This window comes from Pan paniscus, chromosome 8 (genome assembly GCF_029289425.2).
Source record: "Pan paniscus chromosome 8, NHGRI_mPanPan1-v2.0_pri, whole genome shotgun sequence".
Classification (NCBI taxonomy): domain Eukaryota; kingdom Metazoa; phylum Chordata; class Mammalia; order Primates; family Hominidae; genus Pan; species Pan paniscus.
Genome location: NC_073257.2, coordinates 24,741,261 through 24,767,062, shown reverse-complemented (window position 1 = coordinate 24,767,062; position 25,802 = coordinate 24,741,261). Strand labels below are relative to the sequence as shown.

Here is a 25,802-nt window from a genome sequence, read left to right as displayed (position 1 = left end):
CCCGGGAGGTGGAGGTTGCAGAGAGCCAAGATCACGCCATTGCACTTCAGCCTGGGAAACAAGAGCAAAAATCCATCTCAAAAAAAAAAAAAAAAAAAAAAAATTCTTCACATGAGATGTAGGGAATAGAGTTGTGATCTATTATTCTAATAACCACAGGAAAACTGTGCTAAAATTCTATGACAAAATGCATCCTTGTCACATAACTGCCATTTTGAGAGTTCTGACATACAAGCACACCACCAAGAATGTAGTCACAACTTTTCACCACAGTGCCATACGTTCATTCATATGTTCTGCACCCCTTGAGGAATATCAAATAATAAAGTAATTCCAGCCAGGTGCGCAGGCTCACGCCTATAATCCCAGCACTTTCGGAGACTGAGGCGGGCGGATCACCTGAGGTCAGGAGTTCAAGATCAGCCTGGCCAACATGGTAAAACCCCGTCTCTACTAAAAGTACAAAAAAATGAGCCAGGCATGGTGGCGGGTGCCTGTAATCCCAGCTACTCAGGAGGCAGAGGTTGTAGTGAGCCCAGATTGCGCCACTGCGCTCCAACATAGTGAAACCTCCTCTACTAAAAATACAAAAAATTAGCCAGGTGTGGTGGCAGGCACCTGTAGCCCCAGCCACTAAGGAGGCTGAGGCAGGAGAATCGCTTGAACCCAGGAAGCGGAGGTTGCAGTGAGCCGAGATTGCGCCACACTGCACTCCAGCCTGGGCGACAGAGCAAAACTCCATCTAAAAAATAAAATAAAATAAAGTAAAATAAAATAATATAATTCTAAAGTTGTCTACCTTAAGTACCATGAGGTAATCCTTACTTTGATATAATTATTATTGAGGTTTGTCACAATGAATCACCAAAATAACTCTCTCACTATTTTCTCAATATTTTAGTCAATCAATTCTACCCTTGGCCTAAATCACAAATGGGTCTTATTACTGTAATTAATAATTATTTAATAGATATAAACTCTCATATACTAATAAGTTTCTCATCTTAAAAATCAGGAAAATTTCAGGTGGGCATTCTCGATGTATTAAAAAAACACACATTTAAAGTATGCCTTAGAAATTTTAAATGCACTGATTTCATTTTTCATTTATTATAAGCTCTTAGTCAAGCCTTATTATCTGCTTTTTAAAAAAATACGTAATTATTAAATGAATCTGAAACTAAAATACTACACAGTTCTTATCTATTAAAAGCCCATACAGGCATATACATACATAATTTTATACATTTTATATATATATATAGGCTACAGTGGTTTTACTTAGCAACAAATAAATAAGCAATTGTAGCACACAATTTATTGGAAAATTTGCATAATGTTTATCAAAATACCATTTTGTGCATGTAATACATACACAGTGGTTGATTTTCACAAAACACAGAAGGGGATAGGGAGTGTCTCTCCCGAACTCTGTCCCTCTGTCTTTTTCCTGAGAGGCAACCAGTGCTATAGGTTTCTTGTGCATCTTTCCAGATTTATCCTATGAATATGTAAGTATCTATAAAGAGACAGAGAGAGAGTGTGTGTGTGTGTGTGTGTGTGTGTGTGTGTGTGTGTGTGTGTGTGTATTTTAAATACACACAGACAGGAGAAAATGATACACAGGATTCTACTTGCAACTTTTTTCATTTGAATTACTTGAAGAGTATCACTTTCCTACACTTTTAAAACTAGGTTTTAAATCTTATATACATGATAATGGTGTCTTTCAAAATGGCAATAAGAGAGCAAACTGCTGGTAAATAAATCTTGGAGGTAGATATGACTTCTTAAGAAAGACTGTGCCTCACAGAAAGGCTAAGGAAATCCTGTAATCCCAGCACTTTGGGAGGCTGAGGCGGACGGATCACGAGGTCAGGAGAACGAGACCATCCTGGCTAACACAGTGAAACCCCGTCTCTACTAAAAATACAAAAAATTAGCCAGGCAGAGTGGCGGGTGCCTGTAATCCCAGCTCCTTGGGAGGCTGAGGCAGGAGAATGGCGTGAACCCGAGATCGCGCCACTGCACTCCAGCCTGGGTGACAGAGCAAGACTCTGTCTCAGAAAAAAAAAAAAGGAAAGGTAAGGAGCTGCTCTCTTTCTAGTACCTGGCAGAAAGCACCACAGCCAGGTACTTAATAGACAGATGTTTGTTGCATGAAGCAATAGCTGTGACTATATTATATAAAGTTATAGGAGTGTTGAATAAACTGGGAAAATGCTCACACTATGCTAGTAAGTGAGGGGAAAAAATCTCACAAGTTGTATATAAGAATCGCACCTACAAGCACTCTAAGATCTAGTAATTGGTGGCTTGGTAAGGAGTAACTTAACTAGTAAATTAACTGTTCCATGTATATGGTATAATCCTAAAAGATACGTCAATATCTACAGTCAACACATTAAAAATTACTCAATGCAGTGAGTCAACAGACAAATTTTGAAAGCACGTGTACATATATACAAAAGTAGCTAGAAGCAAACAGACACTAAAGACAGATTTTAAAATTACTGCACTAATTCGAATTGGTGTTATATGACCAAAAATGAAAATGTAATTTTCACATAAATGTAAAAATGCAATTATGGAGCAAAGATGGCCATCCTCTTTGCAACAAACTATGAGCCGTCAAAGTTTTTAAAAGTTTGCATTTTGACAATGCAAGTGCAATAAGGACCAGGAATCAGAGTTGAAATGTGGAGTCTGCATTTAAAAAAATTAGGCAGGGCGCAGTGGTTCACGCCTGTAATCCCAGCATTTTGGGAGGCTGAGGCAGGCGTTTCACTTGAGGTCAGCAGTTCGAGACCAGCCTGGCCAACGTGGTGAAACCCAGTCTCTACTAAAAATACAAACATTAGCTGGGTGGTGGTTGTGCACACCTGTAACCCCAGCTACTCGGGAGGCTGAGGCAGGAGAATTGCTTTAGTCCAGGAGGCAGAGGTTTCAGTGAGCTGAGATCGCGCCACTGCACTCCAGCCTGGGCAACAGAGCAAAACTGTGTCTCAAAAAAGAAAAAAAAAAAAAAAAGTTATGTTTCAGATCCATTCATGACAGTTGATGAGCAGTTAGTTGTAGCTAAGAACCTGGTCCAGATCAGGGTATGTGTGTGTGTGTTGTGTGTATACTTTCAAAACTAGGAAAATTTGGAATAAAAATTGAGGCTTACTATGTTTAAACTCATCAAAATTTCTAATGAAGTTGTTTTTTCACTATCCTCTTATTCTTTTTTTTTTTTTTTTTTTTTGAGACGGAGTTTCACTTTTGTGGCCCAGGCTGGAGTGCAATGGCGCCATCTCAGCTCACTGCAACCTCCACCTCCTGGGTTCAAGCAATTCTTCAGCCTCAATCTCCAGAGTAGCTGGGATTACAGGCCACCACTACCACGCCCAGCTAATTTTTGTATTTTTAGTAGAGATGCGGGGTTTCGCCATGATGGCCAGGCTGGTCTCGCACTCCTGATCTCAGATGATCCACCCACCTCGGCCTCTCAAAGTGCTGGGACTACAGGCGTGAGCCACCATGCCCAGCCTATCCTCTTATTCTTTTAAGTTATTTGTAAGGTGAGTGAACAATATAAAAATGGTAAAATGCTGAAACAATTAGGTGCAGCTGTGAGGCATATAAAGGTGTTTGTTTTATTAAAGGTGTCTGTGTATATCCTGTAGCAAGTGTATACTGCATACATGTATTTGGTATATACACTCTATTTATAATATATATCCTTTTATGTGTATATTTCATAAATTTAAAATTTCAGTGGCTTTAGGTTCCCGAAGAAATTAATCCAAGAAACTGCATTCATTTCATTTCACTTAAGAATAAATAGCAATTCTCAACACATCTTCATCTACACTTATCAAAGAAAATAAGCTTCTTACCTCATATTCTATACATGGATCTGGAGAATCATCAGTACAATGAATAAACCTTTGGAAGAAGAAGAAAAGGCAATTGAATCTTTTTGTTACTGGTGCCAGTTTATGCACACACATAACATATACTTAACACGAGAGTAACGTTTTACTAAAAGCATCCAGAAACAGGAGACTAACTCAAATTCGACGAACACTGACTAAGCCGTATTCAATGCTTTGCATTAGCCTAGGCACCCTGAGATATGAACTCATTCAATCATGAAAAACAATGTTATGAGCAAGACTGTACTTTCCAGGATCATTTCGATAGCTGGTCTAGTATTTCACAGCACAACAGGGTGACTACAGTCAACAACGATTTAATTGTACATTTTAAAGTAACTAGAGTGTAACTGGATCATTTGTAACACAAAGGATGGATACATGTTTGAATGGAACAGATACCCCATTTTACATGATGTGATAATTAGGCATGGCCTGTTTGTATCAAAACATGCCATGTACCCCAGGATGGGTGCAGTGGCTCATGCCTGTAATCCCACCACTTTGGGAGGCCAAGGCAGGTGGATCACTTGAGGTCAGGAGTTTGACACCAGCCTGGCCAACATGGTGAAACCCTGTCTCTAGTAAAAATACAAAAATTAGCCGGCTGTGGTGGTGGACGCCTGAAATCCCAGCTACTTGAGAGGCTGAGGCAGGGGAATCACTTAAAACTGTGAGGCGGAGGATGCAGTAAGCCGAGACAGTGCCACTGAACTCCAGCCTGGGTGACAGAGCGAGACTCCATCTCAAAAAAAAAAACCCAAAAAACAAAAAAAACCCATCTTATGTACCGCATGAATATATACACTTACTATGTACCCACAAAAATTAAAATAAACAATGTTATGAGCTATTATAACCATAGAGATAGTATAATCTCCATTTTTCTGTCAAAAGGCAAAGAAACTAACACCCAGAAAAGACCAAATTTAGTGGCCACACCAAGACTCAAACTGTCTAACCCCTGATTCTCAACGAGGGCAGGAAGGCACTGTCATTGTCCACGTTCTTGTTGTGTGCATCTTACAGTGGAGCCAGCAGCCTACTTCTCTCTCAACGTAACGTTGGCCATCGAAAGTCACACAGTTAATTGAATCCTTCTCCCACGTGCCATTTTAAAACTCAGATAGATCCATTCAGCCCTCCATTAAGTATACTGCTTCCTCCTCGAAAAATCCTCACTTTCATCAACAATGTTTCATATCGCTTATTAAATGCCCATCTATGCCAAAGCTTGGGCTAGGCATTGGGAATGTTAAAATGATGAAGACTCCTTTGTTCTGGATGAGGTTAGTCTGGTGGAGAAAGCTAAAAAATAGACACAATTTTAAAAACACTGGAGAAAAAATACTCTGCAGCACCAAGGAAGAACTGATTAGCTGGCTGCTGTGTGTCGGAGGGGAGTGGTAGTGAAGAAGGGGCCCGCATTTAAAGCACGGAGAAACGTGCTAAGGCAGGGAGGGCAGTGAGAGATCTCACAGAGCATTCAAATAACTAGAGAAGATCAGCTCTGATGGAGTGCAGGACGCAAGGGGGAACTGCGACAGATGGAGCTGGACAGAAACTCTGGACATGAGAGGCCTTGTGTGCCCACCCAGGGGACTTGGACTTCATTATAAGGACAAAGGGGAGCCCTAAAGTCTCCAACTATGCAAGGGAGATCATTCCATTTAGGCGTTAAGAATATCACTGTGTTCACAGGTAGCAGGGGTTGAAAAAAACGCATCTATATCACTATGGCACAATGGTGTTGGACAGTTTAGGGGAAGGGCAGCAACCTGGGAGGCAGAGAAACCTGGTAGAAGGCTTGCTGCAATAGCCTCGGGGAGATGAGGGTCTAACTAAGGGAATGGGAGTGGACACAGAAAGGAGAAGCGTAGAGGCGGAGGCAAGATCACTTGGTGACTCACTGAAAGGGAGGGAGCAGACCCGGCACAGTGGCTCACGCCTGTACTCCCAGCACTCTGGGAGGCTGAGGCGGGCCGATTGCTTGAGTTCAGGAACTCGAGACCAGTCTGAGCAACATGGCAAAACCCTGTCTCTACAAAAAATACAAAAATTAGCCAGGCGTGGCCAGGCGCAGTGGCTCACGCCTATAATCCCAGCACTTTGGGAGGCCGAGGCGGGCAGATCACCTGAGGTCGGGAGTTCGAGACCAGCCTAACCAACATGGAGAAAACTCATCTCTACTAAAAATACAAAATTAGCTGGGTGTGGTGGCGCATGCCTGTAATCCCAGCTACATGGGAGGCTGAGGCAGGAGAATCACTTGAACCTGGGAGGCAGAGGTTGTGGTAAGCCAAGATCGTGCCGTTGCACTCCAGCCTGGGCAACAAGAGTAAAACTCCATCTCAAAAAAAGACAAACATTAGCCAGGCCTGGTGGTGCACACCTGTAGTCCCAGCTACTCAGGAGGCTGAGATAGGAGAACTGCTTGAATCCAGGAGGCAGAGGTTGCAGGGAGCCGAGATCGTGCCACTGCACTCCAGCCTGGGTGACCGAGTAAGACACCGTTTCAAAAAAAAAAAAACTAAAAACAACCTAGTTTTTCTCTGTAAAGCAAAAATCTCTTATTTCAAATCAAACTAACTTAACAGTACATTATCTTGAGGACTAATAATCTAAAACTAGAAAACTAGCTTTCGATTAAAAATTATTTCAATAATAATTAAGCTTAACAGTTATTTTATGTCAATAAAAATTAAGGACTGGGCACAGGGCTCACACCTGTAATCCCAACACTTTGGAAGGCTGAGGTGGGAAGACTGCCTAAAACCAGGAGTTTGAGACCAGCCTGGGCAACAAAGCTAGGTCCCGCCTCTAAAAAAAATATAAAAATTAGCCGGCACGGAGGCTCACGCCTGTAATCCCAGCTACTCAGGAGGCTGAGGCGGGAAGATCACTTGAGTTCCAGAGTTTGAGGCTGCAGTAAGCTATGATCACACCATTGCACTCTAGCCCAGAGTGAGATCCTGCCTCAAAAATTAAGGTCATGAACTCTCACAAGTTAATAAAAATTAACTAATTATTTTTATCCTTTAAAAAACTGCCCTTTCGCCCCCAAGGATCAGCATATTGATAAGTACTACATATCTAGAGCTTTCCTCTATACGTTTTCTATTATTTAAGAAAATTATTTTTGGGCCGGGTGCGGTGACTCACGCCTGTAATCCCAGCACTTTGGGAGGCTGAGGTGGGCGGATCACGAGGTCAGGAGTTTGAGACCAGCTTGGCCGACATGATGAAACCTCATCTCTACCAAAAATACAAAAATTAGCTGGGCATGGTGGCACATGCCTGTAAGCCCAGCTACTTGGGAGGCTGAGGCACGAGAGTCCCTTGAACCCAGGAGTTGAAGGTTGCAGTGATCTGAGATCGTGACACTGCACTCCAGCCTGGGCAATAGAGTGAGACTCTGTCTCATAAAGAAAAAAAAAAAAGACAGAAAATTACTTTTGTACACATATCCAGTATAGAGCCAAATGAGTATTTTAGATTAGATAATCTACATAAGGAGAAAAGGAAAACGTTCCAATGAATGTAAGAGAACAATAGACCAGAGGTTAAAAATCACAATCAGGACCTTGGGCTCCGTACTAGTATTTTATGGTCTTAGAAAAGTCAATTATTCCTCCCCTCCCCCTCCCCCTCTCCCTCTCCCCATGGTCTCTCTCTCCCTCTCCCTCTCTCTCCACAGTCTCCCTCTGATGCCGAGCGGAGGCTGGACTGTAGTGCCGCCATCTCGGCTCACTGCAACCTCCCTGCCTGATTCTCCTGCTTCAGCCTGCTGAGTGCCTGGGATTGCAGGCGCACGCCGCCACGCCTGACTGGTTTTCGTATTTTTTTGGTGGAGACAGGGTTTCGCCGTCTTGGCAGGGCTGGTCTCCAGCTCCTAACCGCGAGTGATCTGCTAGCCTCGGCCTCCCGAGGTGCCGGGATTGCAGACGGAGTCACGCTCACTCAGTGCTCAACGTTGCCCAGGCTAGAGTGCAGTGGCGTGATCTCGGCTCGCTACAACCTCCACCTCCCAGCCGCCTGCCTTGGCCTCCCAAAGTGCCGAGATTGCAGCCTCTGCCCAGCCGCCACCCCGTCTGGGAAGCAAGGAGCGTCTCTGCCCGGCCGCCCATCGTCTGGGATGTGAGGAGCCCCTCTGCCTGGCCGCCCAGTCTGGGAAGTGAGGAGCGCCTCTTCCCGGCCACCATCCCGTCTAGGAAATGAGGAGCGTCTCTGCCCGGCCGCCCATCGTCTGAGATGTGGGGAGCGCCTCTGCCCCGCCGCCCCGTCTGGGATGTGAGGAGCGCCTCTGCCCAGCCGCGACCCTGTCTGGGAACTGAGGAGTGTCTCTGCCCAACCTCCACCCCGTCTGGGAGGTGAAGAGCATCTCTGCCCGGCCGCCCCGTCTGAGAAATGAGGAGCCCCTCCGCCTGGCAGCCGCCCCGTCTGGGAAGTGAGGAGCGTCTCCACCCAGCAGCTGCCCCCTCCAGGAGGTGGGGGGCAGCCCCCGCCCGGCCAGCCGCCCCGTCCGGGAGGGAGGTGGGGGGCGCCTCTGCCCGGCCGCCACCCCATCTGGGAGGTGTACCCAACAGCTCATTGAGAATGGGCCATGATGACGATGGCGGTTTTGTCGAGTGGAAGGGGGGGAAGTGTGGGGAAAGGAAAGAGAAATCAGATTGTTGCTATGTCAGTGTAGAAAGAAGTAGACGTGGGAGACTCCATTTTGTTCTGTACTAAGAAAAATTCTTCTGCCTTGGGATGCTGTTAATCTATGGCCTTACCCCCAACCCCTTGCTCTCTGAAACATGTGCTGTGTCCACTCAGGGTTAAATGGATTAAGGGCGGTGCAAGATGTGCTTTGTTAAACAGATGCTTGAAGGCAGCATGCTCCTTAAGAGTCATCACCACTCCCTAATCTCAAGTACCCAGGGACACAAACACTGCGGAAGGCCGCAGGGTCCTCTGCCTAGGAAAACCAGAGACCCTTGTTCACATGTTTATCTGCTGACCTTCTCTCCACTATTGTCCTATGACCCTGCCAAATCCCCCCTCCGAGAAACACCCAAGAATGATCAATAAATACTAAAAAAAAAAAAAGAGAGAGAAGCTAGAAAAAAAAAAGAAAAGAAAAGAAAAGTCAATTATTTTTTGGGACTGGCTCGAAGTTGCCTCAGCAGTAAATGGCAGATGGTATTGGGCGATTTCCAAAGTTCATTATGCAATCAAATCTGCAGACAACTTGTCAGGCCCCCTTTTTCTTCCCTGTCTTTATATTCAGTTAACTACTTACTGCACGCTGAACCTCAGGGTGTGTCAGAGCTTCTAGAACACAGGTTTGAAAATGAGAGAGTGGAATGAGATGATTTTTCAAAATACTTCCCCAGAGATTCCAATCCAAAGTGTCCAAGATGGGGACTAGACACATATTTTCTTTTCTTTTATTCATTTATTTATTTTTTTGAGACACAGTCTCACTCCGTGGCCAGGCTGGAGCGCAGTGGCACGATCTTGGCTCACTGCAACCTCCGTCTCCCGGGCTCAAGCAATTCTCCTGCCTCAGCCTCCCAAGTAGCTGGGATTACAGGCGTGTGTCACCAAGCCCAGCTAATTTTTGTATTTTTAGTAGAGATGGGGTTTCATCGAGTTGGTCAGGCTGGTCTCAAATTCCCGACCTTAGGTAATCCACCTGCCTCGGCCTCCCAAAGTGCTGGGATTACAGATGTGAGCCACCGCACCCAGCCCATATTTTAGAAATCGTTATTCTGAGGAGTAGCTGCAGTTCAAGCTCTGTAAGGGGTTCTTGGGAAAAGGGCCAGGAGATGCCTGTCCACCAACTACAGGCCTCAGCAGGAAGTCTGCACCATTCTTGGGGAAAGGAAGAAATAGGGAAAAGGAAGGAAGCATCAAACTGGAGCAGCTCGGATCCCAAGCATAGCCTTCAGGGCCGCAGCTTCAGCTAGAAAACTCAGTCTGGCTACCCTAAATCCCACCAAGGTCACTGGAGGACTCAGCACATTTCCCACGACAAAAAGGCTCCATCTCAAGAAAAAACAAAAACAAAAACAAAAAAACCACCACCACCACAAAATATTCCCCCAGTTTTTTTCCTGGGTTACTATTTAACATTAATTCGGAAGATTTCTTCAACTGAAATTTTCAACAAAGTACCAAAAGAACGTGGTATTCAACTACTACAGTCACTAATTTGTAGTCTAAGCTGAAAGGAGGCTCTTATGTTGAATTCAAAGTTCAAATTCTTGGCAGAATAATTATAGTTCCTCTAGCAAGCTATGAAAATTCTAAAATAAACACAAATGTGATTAAGTAATAAATGTTACATTATTTACAATGTAAGTGGCAAACTAAAAGAATTCTCAGGTATAATAATAGCAAAGATTTTATTCCAAAGAAAAAAAAAGCAAAATCCCAAAGGCCGACTTTGATGAAAGCTACTATGAAATTATGCCAGCATATTTTTACTACACTTTAATATTTGCCAGTTAACAGGAATTTTGGAAAGCAATGTTATAGACACAAATTTTTAGAAAGGAAAGAAAAAAAAAAAAGAAAGGAAAAGAAAAAATATTCTATCCCCAAACTAAAGAAATATGCTTAACTAGTACTGATGACTAATCAGATGTCTTTTTTTTTTTTTTTTTTTAAGGAACAAAATAATGGCATTTGCAGCAACCTGGATGGAACTGGAGACTGTTATTCCGAGTGAAGTAACTCAGGAACGGAAAACCGAACATCGTGTGTTCTCACTTGTAAGTGGGAGCTAAGCTATGAGGACGCAAAGGCATAAAGATGGTCCACTGGACTTCTGGGATTCAGGAGAAAGGGTGAGGGTTGGCGAGGGATGAAAGACTACACGTCGGGTACAGTGTACACTGCTCAGGTGATGGGTGCACCAAAAGCTCAGAAATCACCACTAAGGAATGTACCCATGTAACCAAACACCACCTGTTCCCCCAAACCTACTGAAATAAAAAAATAAAAATACAGGGGGAAATACATAGTGTACGTCAATGACAGATAACTACACATCCCTTGTCTTTACTCAGAAGCAAAATAAACACTGAAATAATTTTACCAAAAAAAACATAAAAGGAGTGCCACATTTTTTTATTTTATTACTACCCAAATCATCCTCAGCTCAAAGAAGACTTCGTTTTTCTGCCAGCCAAATGGCCTTACTATAAATAGGTATATTTATTATGCCCTAAACATGCCTTCGGACTGACATGCTATTTTTTGTGGACTTCATAATTATAATTAGGCCCGGTGTAGTGGCTCATGCCTATAATCCCAGCACTCTGGGAGGCCGAGGCAGGTGGATCACTTGAGGTCAGGAGTTCAAGACCAGCCTGGCCAACATGGTGAGACCCTGTCTCTACTAAAAATACAAAAATTATCCGGGCGTGGTGGCGTGCGCCAAGTAGTCCCAGCTACTTGGGAGGCTGAGGCAGGACAACTGCTTGAACCTGGGAGGCAGCGGTTGCAGTGAGCCAAGATCATGCCATTGGACTCCAGCCTGGGTGACAGAGCGAGACTCTGTCCCAAGAAAAAAATAAAAATAAAATAAAATAAATAAACGAATAATAATTATAATCAACACACCGTTTCTCTCGTGCTGTTCCAAATATTTCGCACACTGAAAGATGACAAATGGGCCAGGCCCACTGGCTCAAGCCTGTAATCCCAGCACTTCGGGAGGCCAAGGTGGGAGGATCATGAGGTCAGGAGATTGAGACCATCCTGGCTAATAACGGTGAAACCCCATCTCTACTAAAAATACAAAAAAAAATTAGCCGGGCGTGGTGGCAGGCGCCTGTAGTCCCAGCTACTCGGGAGGCTGAGGCAGGAGAATGGCGTGAACCCGGGAGGCAGAGCTTACAGTGAGCCACGATCACGCCACTGCACTCCAGCCTGGGCAACAGAGCGAGACTCCGTCTCAAAAAAAAAAAAAAAGAGGACAAATGTAACATATCCAGTGATGAATATGTCGGTCTGGGACTGTGGGAGGCAGAGGGTGCAGTGAGCCAAGATCGCATCATTGCATTTCAGCCTGGGTGACAGAGTGAGACTCTATCTTGAAAAAATTTTTTAAAAAAATCACTAAGACAAATCAAATTCCCTGACCTCCAGTCAAATGTATTTCTCCTTCATCATGAGCCCCTCAGAGAAACAATTAACAAATTTATTTTTTCACTCAGCCCTTTTTTCTAAATGCCAACTGAGTATCAAAATGTTTTCTTGTCTACTCAGCCCACTGAAGTGACAATAAAATAATGAAAGCAGCCTGTGACTCAGCAAGTTTAATAACATAGAATGTTTATATCTTGGCAAATAACACAGCAAATTTATGCGTGTCATATTTCTTTCTTTCTTTCTTTTTTATATTTTTAGTAGAGTCGGGGTTTCACCATGTTGGCCAGGCTGGTCTTGAACTCCTGACCTCGTGATCCACCCACCTCAGCCTCCCAAAGTGCTGGGATTACAGGCGAGAGCCACCGCGCCCGGCCACATGTCACATGTCAACCTCCACTTTTTAAAGCTTTTTGTCTACAGTAACCATTTGAAGAACAGGAAAGAAAAAAGCAGTATTTTCTAGAGTACATTATAGGCAGGGAGAGAGCACTAGCTGTCTACCCTCCAGGGTTCCCATCTTCAGCCTGTCCAATGGAATCTGGATTGTTCAGATGCTGGGAGCATTTGTGCTTCCTGGTTCCCTCTCTAATCACTGAGATGCATGTGCTGACTCATCTAAGCAGCCACCAAGGCGTGGGCCTGGACCAGCGGATCCACATTGCCTGGGAACAGGTTAGAAATGATCTGCTTAGGCCCCCTCCAGGCCTGCTGGACCAGAAACCCTGGAGCCCAGGAACCTGTGTTTCATCTAACTCTCTGGATAACCCTGACGCATGCTCGTGTCGAGAACCTTAGTCTAACCAGGGGTGTCCAAACTTTTAGCTTCCCTGGGAAACATTAGAGGAAGAATTGTCTTGGGCCACATATAAAATACACTAACACTAATGATAGCTGACGAGCTAAAAAATAAGTAAATAAAAAATAAATAAAAATAAATAAATAAATTTTATTAAAATTTATTTTAAAAAATAAATTTAATAAAAAATGAAATTTTAATAAATAAATACATATTAAAAAAATAAAAATCTCAAAAAGAAGTCTTATGATGTTTGAAAGTTTATGAATTTGTGTTGTGGCACATTCAAAGCCATCCCGGGCCACGGCCCACGGGCTGCTGCAGCTTGGACAAGCTTGATCTAAACGAATCACAGCAATTCTGCTCCCTTTGCCAACTACTGGATTAGGCTGGGTAACTGTGACCAATGAGGGCTGAGAGGAAGTCTCCCAGGAGGCCTCCAGGAATGCTTTACTCGTTCACATACAGAAAAGAACAAGAGGAAACAACCTATCCCTTCTGTTTCTGGTTGAGATATGGTCATGTCTTCATATGACAGATACTTGGAACTGTAGCAGCAATCTTTTAACCATTAGGTGAGAAACCCAAAGACCGAGCCACTAAGTCATGGATGGTGGAAGGAAAGGGCCTGAAAGAGCATGGGTTCCTGGCGACCTTGGTGAGCCACTGAGCATTCCTAAAAATACCCAATCTCCAGGCTCCTAGTTAAATAATGTATTTTTTAAATCCCGTGTGTAAGCTATTTTCAGCTTCTGTTAACTTGCAATTCTGACTGTAACATATTTGTTTTTTTGTCAAGTCAAGCCTCAAAATAGTATAAACAACATAATCTCATTTTTATGTTATATAAATTTATACATATTATATATAACTATGTATTATAATATTAAATGTTCTCTCATATAATATTTTAATGGGAAGTATTTTGGAAAGAATGAATCTATAACTTTTTTTTTTTTGAGACAGAGTCTCGCTCTGTCGCCCAGGCTGAAGTGCAGTGGCGCGATCTCGGCTCACTGCAAGCTCCGCCTCCCAGGTTCACGCCATTCTCCTGCCTCAGCCTCCCGAGTAGCTAGGACTGCAGGCGCCCGCCACCACGCCCCGCTAATTTTTTGTATTTTCAGTAGAGACGGGGTTTCACCCTGTTAGCCAGGATGATCTGGATCTCCTGACCTCATGATCTGCCCACCTCGGCCTCCCAAAGTGCTGGGATTACAGGCGTGAGCCACCACGCCCAGCATTTAATCTTTTAAGAGCTCTTCAAGGCCTTTGTGACAAACATTCATCTTTACTGAGTTCTATCAATAAGGAATTTTTATGTGATGGCAACACTTCCTGTTATGCAACTGATTTATTAATTGCTAAGCAACTACCAACAGTTATTTCTAGACAAAGTGACATGTTAGTGGCGCCCAGCTAAAAGGCTGAAAGCCCAGTGCTTGGCATTTGCTCCTGCCAATTCCCAATTATTTATAATAGCAGAAGGATGGCATTCTGTGGGTAAACACTCTAAATCCAAGACCTCAAACTCACTTGCTGATTTAACTTCCTTGCCATGCAAAAGTCAAAAAGTACAAAATGCAAAACAACAGACTATTATTCATACCATCCACTGGAACATCAGTTAAACGAAGATAAAAAGCAAGACGTAGCTTAAGAGGAGGCAGCTGATCATTAAATTGCAAAGCTGATTTAAAAAAACATCAGCTTCAGAATTAAAAGCAATTTATAGTTAGTTCTGGAAAGGCAAAAGTGTCTTCCCACACTCACTGCAACTGACACTAAAGGCATATAAAAATCCTTATAAGGGCCAGGCACAGTGGCTCACGCTTGTAATCCCAGCACTTTAGGAAGCCAAGGCGGGTGGATCACGAGATCAGGAGTTCAAGACCAGCTTGACCAACAAGGTGAATCCACTTCTCTACTAAAAATACAAAAATTAGTTGGGCATGGCCAGGTGCGGTGGCCCACGCCTGTAATTCCAGCACTTTGGGAGGCCTAGGCAGGCGGATCACGAGGTGAGGAGATGGAGACCATCCTGGCTAACGTGGTGAAACACCGTCTTTACTAAAAATACAAAAAAAAAATTAGCTGGGCGTGGTAGCCATGCACCTATAATCCCAGCTACTCGGGAGGCTGAGGCAGAAGAACTGCTTGAACCTGGGAGGCGGAGGTTGCAGTGAGCCAAGATTGCACCACTGCACTCCAGCCTGGGCGACAGAGTGAGACTCCGTCTAAAAAAAAAAAAAAAACCATTATCAGTTGAATTATCAAGTAGACAGCACTTTCAGTGTAACATATTTTAAGACCTCTTAAAGCATTAGATGTCAAAAAGCTTTACAATGGAAAAAAGAGGCACAACTTTGTTCTATTTTTCAGAGGGTATCTCCTAGAATGAAAATACTACTGGTTACTAAAACAGGCTACCAACACCTGTGCCAACACAACCAGAGGGTTGACAATTACATGTCAAAACAATACTTGCTCAGGGGCAGAAGGATCACTTGAGACCAGGAGTTTGAGACCAGCTTGGGCAACATAGTGAGACCCCATCTCTATTAAACACACACACACACAGACACAGACACACAGACACACACCACACACACACACTTTTTTCTATAAAACTAGAAATACCAATACAAGTAAAATCCTTATACAATAAACATGTAATACGATGTAACACAACCACACTCACTGATTACTTAACTTCCCTTTCTTTAATTAATATAATACTACAACCTTATGTCCAAGCTGCAGAGCTCAGACGCCAGAGTTGATGCACGACCGTCACGTAGTGAACTTAGTTATTCATGCCACGATCCACTTCAAAAAAAGGATTTGAGTCTGACATGGAACGAACTGGCAGGACAAACTCAACTGGACAGGACGGAAGTGGCATGCTTATGCAAGATTTTCACTCTCATGCTCCTGCTTCTAGGTTCTGGGATATGCTTTATTTTAAAGACCAGTTTAAAGATGAGTTTACCTGAGATAACTGGTCTGTTTAAGATGTGAAAGGAAGAGAAACCTAGAAAAATAGCTGCTATTTGAAGACAACAAAAGAAGCATAAAGAGAGCACCTGCAGCTCAGCAGGGCAGGTATTCCGTCCACCTACAACACTGACTGCACTGTCAAATTCTTTAGCTATAGAGTGACTGGTAAAAGGAAAGAAATACAGCAATTCCACTTCTAGAAACTTATCCTAAGGAGAAAATTAGGGGAGTGCACAAAGAGTTAGCTCAAGGATATTCATTGCAGCTCTGGAAGAACCGAGGGTAGGTCAAATATGTTATGGTACAGCTCTCCAGAGGCGCAGCACTAAGGGAATGGAAAATAATGAATTTAGACATGCAATGATGTCACACTGGTAAGTGCAAAAGCAGCCCACTAAGAAATATAAACCATAGGCTGGGCGTGGTGGCTCACACCTGTAATCCTAACACGTTGGGAGGCCGAGGCAGGCAGATCACGAGGTCAGGAGTTCAAGACCAGCCTGGCCAATGTGGTGAAACCCTGCCTCTACTAAAAATATAAAAAATTAGCCGGGTGTGGTGGTGCATGCCTGTAGTCCCAGCTACTTGGGAGGCTGAGGCAGGAGAATCGCTTGAACCCAGAGGTTGCACTGAGCTGAGATCGTGCCACTGCACTCCAGCCTGGGAGATAGAGTGACACCCTGCCTCAAAAAAAAAAAAAAAAAAAGAAATACAAACTATAGGATCCCATTAAAAAAATCTTATATAGGTAGAGATAGATATATTTATATTATATTTATCTATAGATAGAATTCTAGAAATATGATAACCCATTGTGGCAAGATCATGAGTGTTTTTATGTTTTTGTTTGTTTTGAGATGGAGTCTTGCTCTGTTGCCCAGGCTACAGTGCAGTGGTACGCGATCTCGGCTCACTACGAACTCCACCTCCCGGGTTCAAGCAATTCTCCTGCCTCAGCCTCCTGAGTAGCTGAGACTATAGGCATGTGCCACCACGCCCAGCTAATTTTTTGTATTTTTTAGTAGAGATGGGGATTCACTATATTGGCCAGGCTGGTCTTGAACTCCTGACCTCAGGTGATCCACCTGTCTTGGCCTCCCAAAGTGTTGGAATTATAGGCGTGAGCCACCACTCCTGGCCATGAGAGCTTTTATATTTCCAGTGTTTATTTAGCTGTAATCCCTAATTTTGCTTTTCTACGATAAATATTTATCAGTTTTATAATAGAAAAAAAGTTACTGAAATGTTTAATGGGCAGAGATACAGAAAGTCCTTAACATTTTCAGATATTCATTATATACCATTTTCTATAAAGGGAAAAGAAAGATTTGCTTTAACAGGTCATTTTGGCAATATGAAATAGCTTTGTTATATGGAGCTATGATTTATAATAGTACCATAAGTAATGGAATTTCATCTACAGAGAAATTTGCACAAATACTGAAACTATTGACATGAGAGAATAAGAGATACTTACGGCTGAGTGAAGTCACGAGTGATGAAATCAGAACTCTTGAAAAGTAGAAAGATGTCGCTGAGGGTTTTACATTTCAGAGAACTATTCATTGCTATCCAATACGCATCCTAAAGAATGAAGCACATGCTATTTAGTCCATATTTCATGTTGGCTGCTATGAATGCTCAGGCCTATAACAAAATCAATAATGCATATCACCTCAAGGGTTTAAAGAAGAAAGTCAAGTAAATTTAAGCAGTACTGTCAAATGTTAAATTATGCTTAACAACAAAAAGCATCACCACTGCATTTCAGACACTTGGTTATGAACACTGAGATGTCAGGGTCCTCACATTTCAGCCCAGGCCTAAGTACTTCCCAGTGTTTTTCTTACTGATAATAGAAGAGAAGAAAATGAGGTATCAGAAACATCGACATTTTGGCTACAAGATTAAGGTGGTAAAGAAATAGCCTGACCAGCTACTCTCCAAGAAGAGAGAGATCAATTTCCACTCTTCCCGTTTCTGAGGAGTGGCAGCCAAACACTTGAACTTTGGCGGCTGGAGCAGTTACACCCCACGTCTATCAAATCTGAAAGAGAAGGAGGTGAGCTATTCTGAACCACTGCAACTTTAAATGGTGAATGTCTCATATATAAGAACAAAAGATGGGAAGGCAAATGCAAAGTAGGCACAAAGCTCAGTGGAACATGCCTAAAAATTACAGAATAATTAAGTCATTTAAAAAATACACCTCTCCCAGACAGATCAGACACAGGATATAACAGAATTTTGAGAAAACTAACAGTTGCAAACCACTATCCAGTTATCCACACTACATGGAAGAAAAGTACTAAAATATTTGAAAACAGCTACCTCTGGGGAGTAGGAAATGGTGAAGTAAAACAGGTGTCAAGACCTGCTGATTTTCATGGCAAGCTTCCAAATCTATTTGAAATTTTAAATTCTGTACATGTAGAGTATAATTAATTTGTAGAAGTAAAAACAAAAAAGAAAAAATAATAAAAGTAAAAACAAAACTTAGATTAAGTACAAATTATCATTCATTTTAGAATAAAAAAGGCATGAGATAACTTTTGAAATTACAAATAGGTCTCTGATTCCTTAAATAAGCTTTGCTGATACAAAACTGCTTTCTATTGGATTAAAACAACTAACGGATTTTTCCACAGGGTTTAACTTTTATAAAAATCTTGTCAATGCAGTATTAAAATAATAAGACACAAGTTAAGAAAAGATCAGTTGACTTCTCCAACCACTCTATTTCTATAGCCTATGACACTATTACTTTTTTTAATTTTTATTACTTTTCAACAAAGAAAAATTTCTCTGTTAAACTGAACAGCTGAAGTTTTGAAAAGGGCAGAGTATGAATTTCCTCAGAATTCAAAAACAATCAGCAACACAAGAGGTGGAAACTACCTTTTGGCAGAATATACAGTATTTCACAGACCCAGGCAAGTGTATAGCAAAATCCGGAAAGTAAAACAGTAGAGGGAAATTAATAATAAATTCCACAGTATTTTTCCTAGAATTAGGAATATAATTAGACCCTCTGTAGGGATATGAAATGAAATAAACAGCAAAACAAAGAATATTCAAACAGTAAGAGAATTACTTATGTGTTCCTACCCTTGGGGCACTCCAATTAAGCTTCGGAAAGACACTGCCCCCGAGGGAATTGATAGCTTCCTGGACTTTAGTGGCAAACTCAGGAAATTCCGGTGCCTACAGAGAGAGAAGAAATCATTGGGCACGTCAATATCATCACAGTATATATGGAAAACAAGATCAAAATCTCAAGGTTATAGTTTAGGGTGTTAAAAACAGAATTTAGAATACAAATTACTATCAGAATTTCTGAACCCAGCTAAATAAAATCAGTGATCAAGTACATTTACCAAAAAGAGAAATAAAATAATCAGCTGCTTAAATGGCATTTTCCAGACAATCAAAGCCTGCAAAGCTGAAATGACACAAGTCACCAGGCTTCTGAGGATGTGGGGAAGGAGTGAATGGTTCTCTGTACACCGACATAAAACCAGCATTCATCAAGAGAAAAGAGACAGGTGGAATATCACCTGTAGCAATACTCCAGTTGTCAGAAATAACATCCCTACTTGAAGAGCTAGAAGCCCTTCCACTTGCAGGAAGAGTCTTAGCCATACGGTATCCCCCAAAGCCACGGAGAGAATGAAAAATAAATGATGTGGCAAACTGTATTTAAACAGTGCTATTTCCAGACAAGTTTTAAAACAAGCAAAACTCAAAATGTGAACCTTGGTCAAGTTAAAACGTTCTTTCCTGTTTGGATGATTCTTAAAATGCATATTTTATATAAGCAAGTGACCAAAACATTCTGTGTTTGTTTCGACCCGGAAGTGAATAGAAATACTGCTGTTAAACAGGAACTTAAGCCTGATGTCATTATGTCCTGCCTTGAGCCTAGGTCACTATCACAGGAGCTTATGGACATAAGAAAGAAAAAAAGGTTAAGTAAGAGAGGGGGAAGTGGGGCCCTCAAGAGACATAAAAAAACAAAAACATTAACAGATTCTCCCCGCAGTCATTAATTTTCATTATACCCTGTAAAGAGGATTGCTGCCCCCTATCGGGCAACTATAAGTTCTGAAAAAATCCAGCAATCAACTTCTTCCCTAGGAAAAAAAAAAGACAGACTACATCTTGAATTAACTAGACTACACATTCCAAGATGACATCAAATAGTTATGTGGATCCCCAAGATCTAACCCAGCTACGCGAGAGAAAAAACTGTCACAAGAGTCTGCGAAAAGACCAAAGAAATGAGTTTTAAAACATGGTCATATATCCCCCAAAACAAGAAACAGCTTTGAGCAAAAGGCTAGGGAATAGAAACGAGAGCTTAAGGTCCAATTAGGCTGCCTTTCTTTCTGTTACAGATAAATCTGACCTCTAGACTGGTTAGTAACTATCTATCTTCCACGAGACGACTTCAGCTTAGAAATGAGACTAGAGTAATTTAGAGAGGTTTTCAAAATGAACAGCAGCACTGAGTCCTTTATTTTCCATTCATCTCTCCCCATCCAAAGCAATTATGATTTATGTGAGGGCATTTCCTTATAATTGCCTGAAGCGGCTGACTTGGCTCCCCTACAGCTCTAGCCATAAACCCCACTTCCGTGAGATCGGCACTGGCAGTATTTCCTATGAACGGCATTGTTGCAGAAACTTTACAACATGAAAGAATTCAACTTTCAAAGACAAAGCAATTTAATTTTCCTATCCCATAAAGCTTGACATCTAAGGATTACTTTATATGTATGCCTTTTAAAAGATGTGATCAGTCCCCTCAAATCCTCAAAATTATTCAACTTTAGGATAACCTGCCATAAGAATCCTAAAACAAATTTAAATTATAAAAAGTTTATGCACAGTCTTAAGTGGAAGACTATGTACTGTTTACATACAGCACAACCTTCTAGGTTATCTGTTTTTAGCCAGGTCTGTGAGCTACTTTACAACTTGGCAAATTCTAGGTAAGTGATAGTGACATGAACTAATTCTTACGGACAGGCAATTTCTATCTCATCTGGAAGAGGTCCAATTGTCTTTTCTCCCATACTGCAGGGAGGTTTTGCCTCATTTACATACTCATTTCAATATTCCTGATCTAAAAATATATATTTTCTTTGGATTCTCTTTTGAACCAGTTCTAACATCTGTCTGGTTCCCTCATGAGTTAAATAACATCTTCAACACGCATTAAAGAGTTTTAGATGAGAGTCATGATTTTACCATTTTCTATAAATTATCTATCAAAATCACGGAACTAACACTGACACAATACAGATCTTATTCAAAATTTGCCAAGTGTCCTAGTAACGTCTTCCACAGAAAAAAAAAAAAATTGAAACTTTTTTTCTGGTCCAGGCATCCAGTCTAGCCAGAATCATGGACTAAATCTAGTTGTCAGGTCCCTTTAATCTTCTTCAATCTGTGGCAGTTCCTCTCTCTGTTGTTCTTACCATTTATGACCTTGACGTTTTTGAAAAGTTCAGGGCAACTACTCTATACAATTTCTAAAAGTTGAGTCTGTTGGATGTCTCCTCCCAAGCAGACTCAGGCTGCGCAGCTGTGACAGGTCGTGTCCTTCCCATGCATCGTATCAGGAGGCACACATGACAGGTCTGTCCCATCACTGACAAGGTTAATACTGATCACTTGGCTGCCAGGTCTTTGCACTGTAACATTACTATTTTTCTTTGCGCAAATAGTAAGTAATTTGGGTGAAGATACTTAGAAAAGATGGAACTATCCTCTTTCTCACTGTATATTCACCCACTAATTTTAGCATCTATTCAATCAAATATTATTACAATGGTTGCCAAATAGTAATTCCTAATTCCATCATTCCTACTACATGTATTAGTTAGTGCCTTTAGTACTATAAAGACAAGCTTCCTTTTTTCCCCACTTATTTAATCACTTATGTATGTCACTATGGGATCAGCAATTCTTATTTTAGTCAATAGGTCATAACCTATTCTTATACTTCACATGGAGTATCCCTTATCCAAAATGGGTAAGACCAGAAGTGTTTTGGATTTCAGAATATTTGCATATACATAATGGGGATGGGACCCAAATCTAAACACAAAAGTCATTTACGTTTCATATACACCTTATGCACATGGCCTGAAGGTAATTTCATTTTTCCCTTGGGGAGGCTGAATGAGCTGGGTTGTGCACCTGCATTGTGGCTGTACCTGTCACATGAGGTCAGGTGTGGAATTTTCCACTTGTGGTGTCATGTTAGTGCTCGTAAAGTTTTGGGAGCTAGGCATGCTGGCACATACCTGCAGTACCTGCTACTCAGGAAGCTGAAGCAGAAGGATCACTTGAGCCCAGAAGTTTGAGTGCAGCCTGGGCAACACAGTGATAGTCAGTCTTTTTAAAAAGTTTTGGAATTTGGAGCATTTTCAATTTTGAATTTGGGGATTAAGAATACTCAAACTGTATTTGTTATGATGCTCATATTTTTAGACAGCGAGAGCCCAAAGCTAGCTTCTGGCATCTTTTTGTCATGTCCCATCATTGTTTCAGCACTTCCATAGTTTCTGGCACAAGTTGTTGCAGGCTCATTTTTACTTTCCCAATCCCAGTCCGGAATATCTCCAAGAAGCTTCAATTTTGTTTAGTGGAGAATGGTATTTAGAAACCAAGATCAAGGCATCAGGCGTGCTCACTGTTACCAGGATGTTACATGTCATTGATTCTAAAACTTCTTAGTGAGCAGAGTTTGGTAAATACACACACACACCTTTATATTATTAATTGCTGTATCTATCATCTATACATATTTATTTTATTTTACTTTATTTTTTGAGATGGAGTCTCTCTCTGTCACCCAGGCTGGAGTGCAGTGGCACAATCTTGGTTCACTGCAACCTCCACCTCCTGGGTTCAAGCAATTCTCCTGCCTCAGCCTCCCAAGTAGCTGGTATTACAGCTGACTGCCACCATGCCTGGCTAGCTTTTTGTATTTTTAGTAGAGACGGGGTTTCACCATGTTGGTCCTCAAGTAATCCACCCACCTTGGCCTCCCAAAGTGCTGGAATTACAGGCATCGGCCACCGCGCCAGGCCCATCTATACATATTTAAAAATGAGTCGATACTGATACTCCCCACCACTATTAAAATCCAGGTCAGATACCACTTGTCCTGTCAGGCATTCTGGTGCCCTCAGCTGTAACTGCTGTCTCTGATCTGACAGCACTGTCATCTCCCCCTGCCTGTGTCACCTTTCCCCCTGGTTTACAAACCCCTAATGGTGGAAATGAAATCATATTCATCTTTGTTCATCTCACGGAATCTAGTTTAGTGCCCTGAGTATGGCAGATAAGTAACATTTACATGACACTGAATGGAATTTTCATAAAAGGAGAGTGATCTGAATGGCATCTGGAGTAAATGAAACACGCAAACTTTCCACTTAGGCACCTGCTGGCAGGCTTCCCTTTTTACACCTAAAGAAATATGTCAGTTTTGAGCAGCTCCACTTCTTTTTTTTTCTTCTATCCTGGCAATCATCATATCTCGTTCATTAAAATAAACAAGTATCTTCTTATTTAGAGCTGGATTAGAACAAACCCTCCCACAAAACTAGTTTTCTATATTTCTGCCTTTACATTTACTTGTAAGGAGTTTCACTAAAAACTTTCCCCTGTCAACTCAAGGTATGAGGAGTTTCATTCACCTATTTTTAGAAATAGATCATTTGCTTCACTCACTCCTTTAAAAATACCTTCATTTAAAAAATTTTAGGTTAACTTTCACAACAGCACTCTTATCCGGAAACACTGTAATATGCCTGATAACTTCTACATTTTTATGTAAAACACTGGTAAAAGTCACATACCTCTCTACTCTCGCTTGAAAGAAACAGTAATTTTTATGCCATTTAAATACGCTTGAGGCCAGGTGCTGTGGCTCAGAACTGTAATCCCAGCACTTTGGGAGGCCGAGGCGGGCGTTATCACATGAGGTCAGGAGACTACCATGGCTAACATGGTGAAACCCTGTCACTACTAAAAATACAAAAATTAGCCGGGCATGGTGTCAGGTGACTGTAATCCCAGCTACTCAGGAGGCTGAGGCAGGAGAATAGCTTGAACCTGGGAGGTGGAGGTTGCAGTGAGCCAAGATCACACCACTGCACTCCAGCCTGGGCGACAGAGCAAGAATCTGTCTCAAAAATAAATACACAAAACAACTAACTAACTAAATAAATATACTTGAATAAGGAAATACAGATTTTCACTTTATGTTCCAGAGATTTAGGAATCTCAGAGTTTAATGTTAGGCGTAATTCCTTCCTGCAGAGAGTCAGAGCTTAACAGAAGTAAGTCAAGGCATCAAATACGCACTCTAAATATTTCCTTTGCAATCAAAGGGAAAAAGGGCAAATCATGTTTGCCTGCTAAATGATGCTTCAAGTTATTTTTCAAAATAAAAACGACAGCCCACAAGGAAAATAATACATGAGATGGTGACTAACTAGGAATTTAGAGAGGTATGCACTTAAACCTTGATGCTAACCCTTGTGTGACAGTGTGAGGCTGTCCCCACGCTGAGTCTGCTGTGCTCTTACCGTAAGCGTGGCTGTGTTCTCATCATCAGACCACTGCATGAAAAAGAGGAAAAAAATAAAACATTAAATTTAAATACTGCACTGGGCTTCAAAAAGCAGTGCTCCATCTAAAAATTATAAATCAAACAGGAGACATCTTTTCCGAAATACAGCATATGTGAAAATATATGTCAAAGTAAGATTCTCACGTAATTTCTCATTTTATCAGATGTAAGATAAGATCTACAAGTCAGAACCATCTCAGAGATCATTTAAATTACAATAGTCTACAGAACAGATTATTTTATTTGGTACCAACCTGTATTTCTTCTGCTTCATCATCACTGTCTGGCTGAGAATGTGTTGGTGGATCATCCCTAAAAAAACACAAACAAACATCAAGAAAGAAAAGGACTTGGGCATTGTGTGCTCCTAATTTCAGGGGTACTGAGTATATGTTTTTAAATAGCCTTAAAATTAGGCTAGGTGTGGTGGCTCACACCTATAATCCTAGCACTTTGGCAGGCTGAGGTGAGTGGGTCGCTTGAGGTCAGGAGGTAGAGATCAGCTTGGGCTACATGGCAAAACCCTGTCTCTACAAAATATACAGAAATTAGCTGGGCGAGGTGGCATGCGCCTGTAGTCCCAGCTATGTGGGGGGCTGAGGTGGGAAGACTGATCACTTGAACATGGGAGGTCAAGGCTGCAGTGAGTTAAGATCGTGCCACTGCACTCCAGCCTAGGTGACAATGTAAAACACTGTCTCAAAAATAAATAAATAAAAATAAAAGCCTTAAAATTGGAGAACAAGGCCAGTCATGGTGGCTCACACCTGTAATTTCAGCACTTTGAGAGGCTGAGATGGGAGGATTGCTTGAGCCCAGGAGTTTGAGACCAGCCTGGGTAACACAGAGACTCTGTCTTTACAAAAAAATTAAAAATTATCCAGGTGTGAAGGAGAACACCTGTGGTCACAGCTATTCAGGAAGCTGACACGGAAGGATCCCTTGAGCCCAAGAGTTTGCGGCTACAGTGACGTAAGATCACACCGCTGCACTACAGCCTGGGCAAGAGAGTGACACCCCGTCTCAAAAAAAGAAGAAAGAAATAAATGAGAGTACAGTTGCATGAAGAGATGACAGAATAAAACCTTTCTGTCCTGTTCTCAGATACCATTAAAAACAAGGGAAAGGGAAAAAAAAAACTCCATCGCTGATAATACTGAGAATCATCTAGACTCTGAACCTCAGTATATGAGAAAGTTCTCTCAAGAAAGGAAAGATGGAATAGGATAAAGGAAGACACCAGAAGCGAATGTCTGAAGAGCTGTCTACACAGATGATGGAACTACTGTGG

General features: G+C 41.8%; 1 protein-coding gene across 2 annotated transcripts in view; it reads right to left on the bottom strand.

Annotated features, from left to right (window-relative positions):
- Positions 1 to 25,802, bottom strand: part of CDC123 (cell division cycle 123) — a 54,886-nt gene that overhangs the window by 16,300 nt on the left and 12,784 nt on the right. For both annotated transcript variants that reach the window (XM_008953148.4, XM_063607634.1), the window contains exons 3-7: positions 24,766 to 24,823; positions 24,468 to 24,500; positions 18,967 to 19,062; positions 17,336 to 17,442; positions 3,882 to 3,930 (exon numbers count right to left, since the gene is read on the bottom strand). In XM_008953148.4, the coding sequence (XP_008951396.1) occupies positions 3,882 to 3,930; positions 17,336 to 17,442; positions 18,967 to 19,062; positions 24,468 to 24,500; positions 24,766 to 24,823 (343 nt within the window). The remainder of the gene's footprint in view (positions 1 to 3,881; positions 3,931 to 17,335; positions 17,443 to 18,966; positions 19,063 to 24,467; positions 24,501 to 24,765; positions 24,824 to 25,802) is intronic.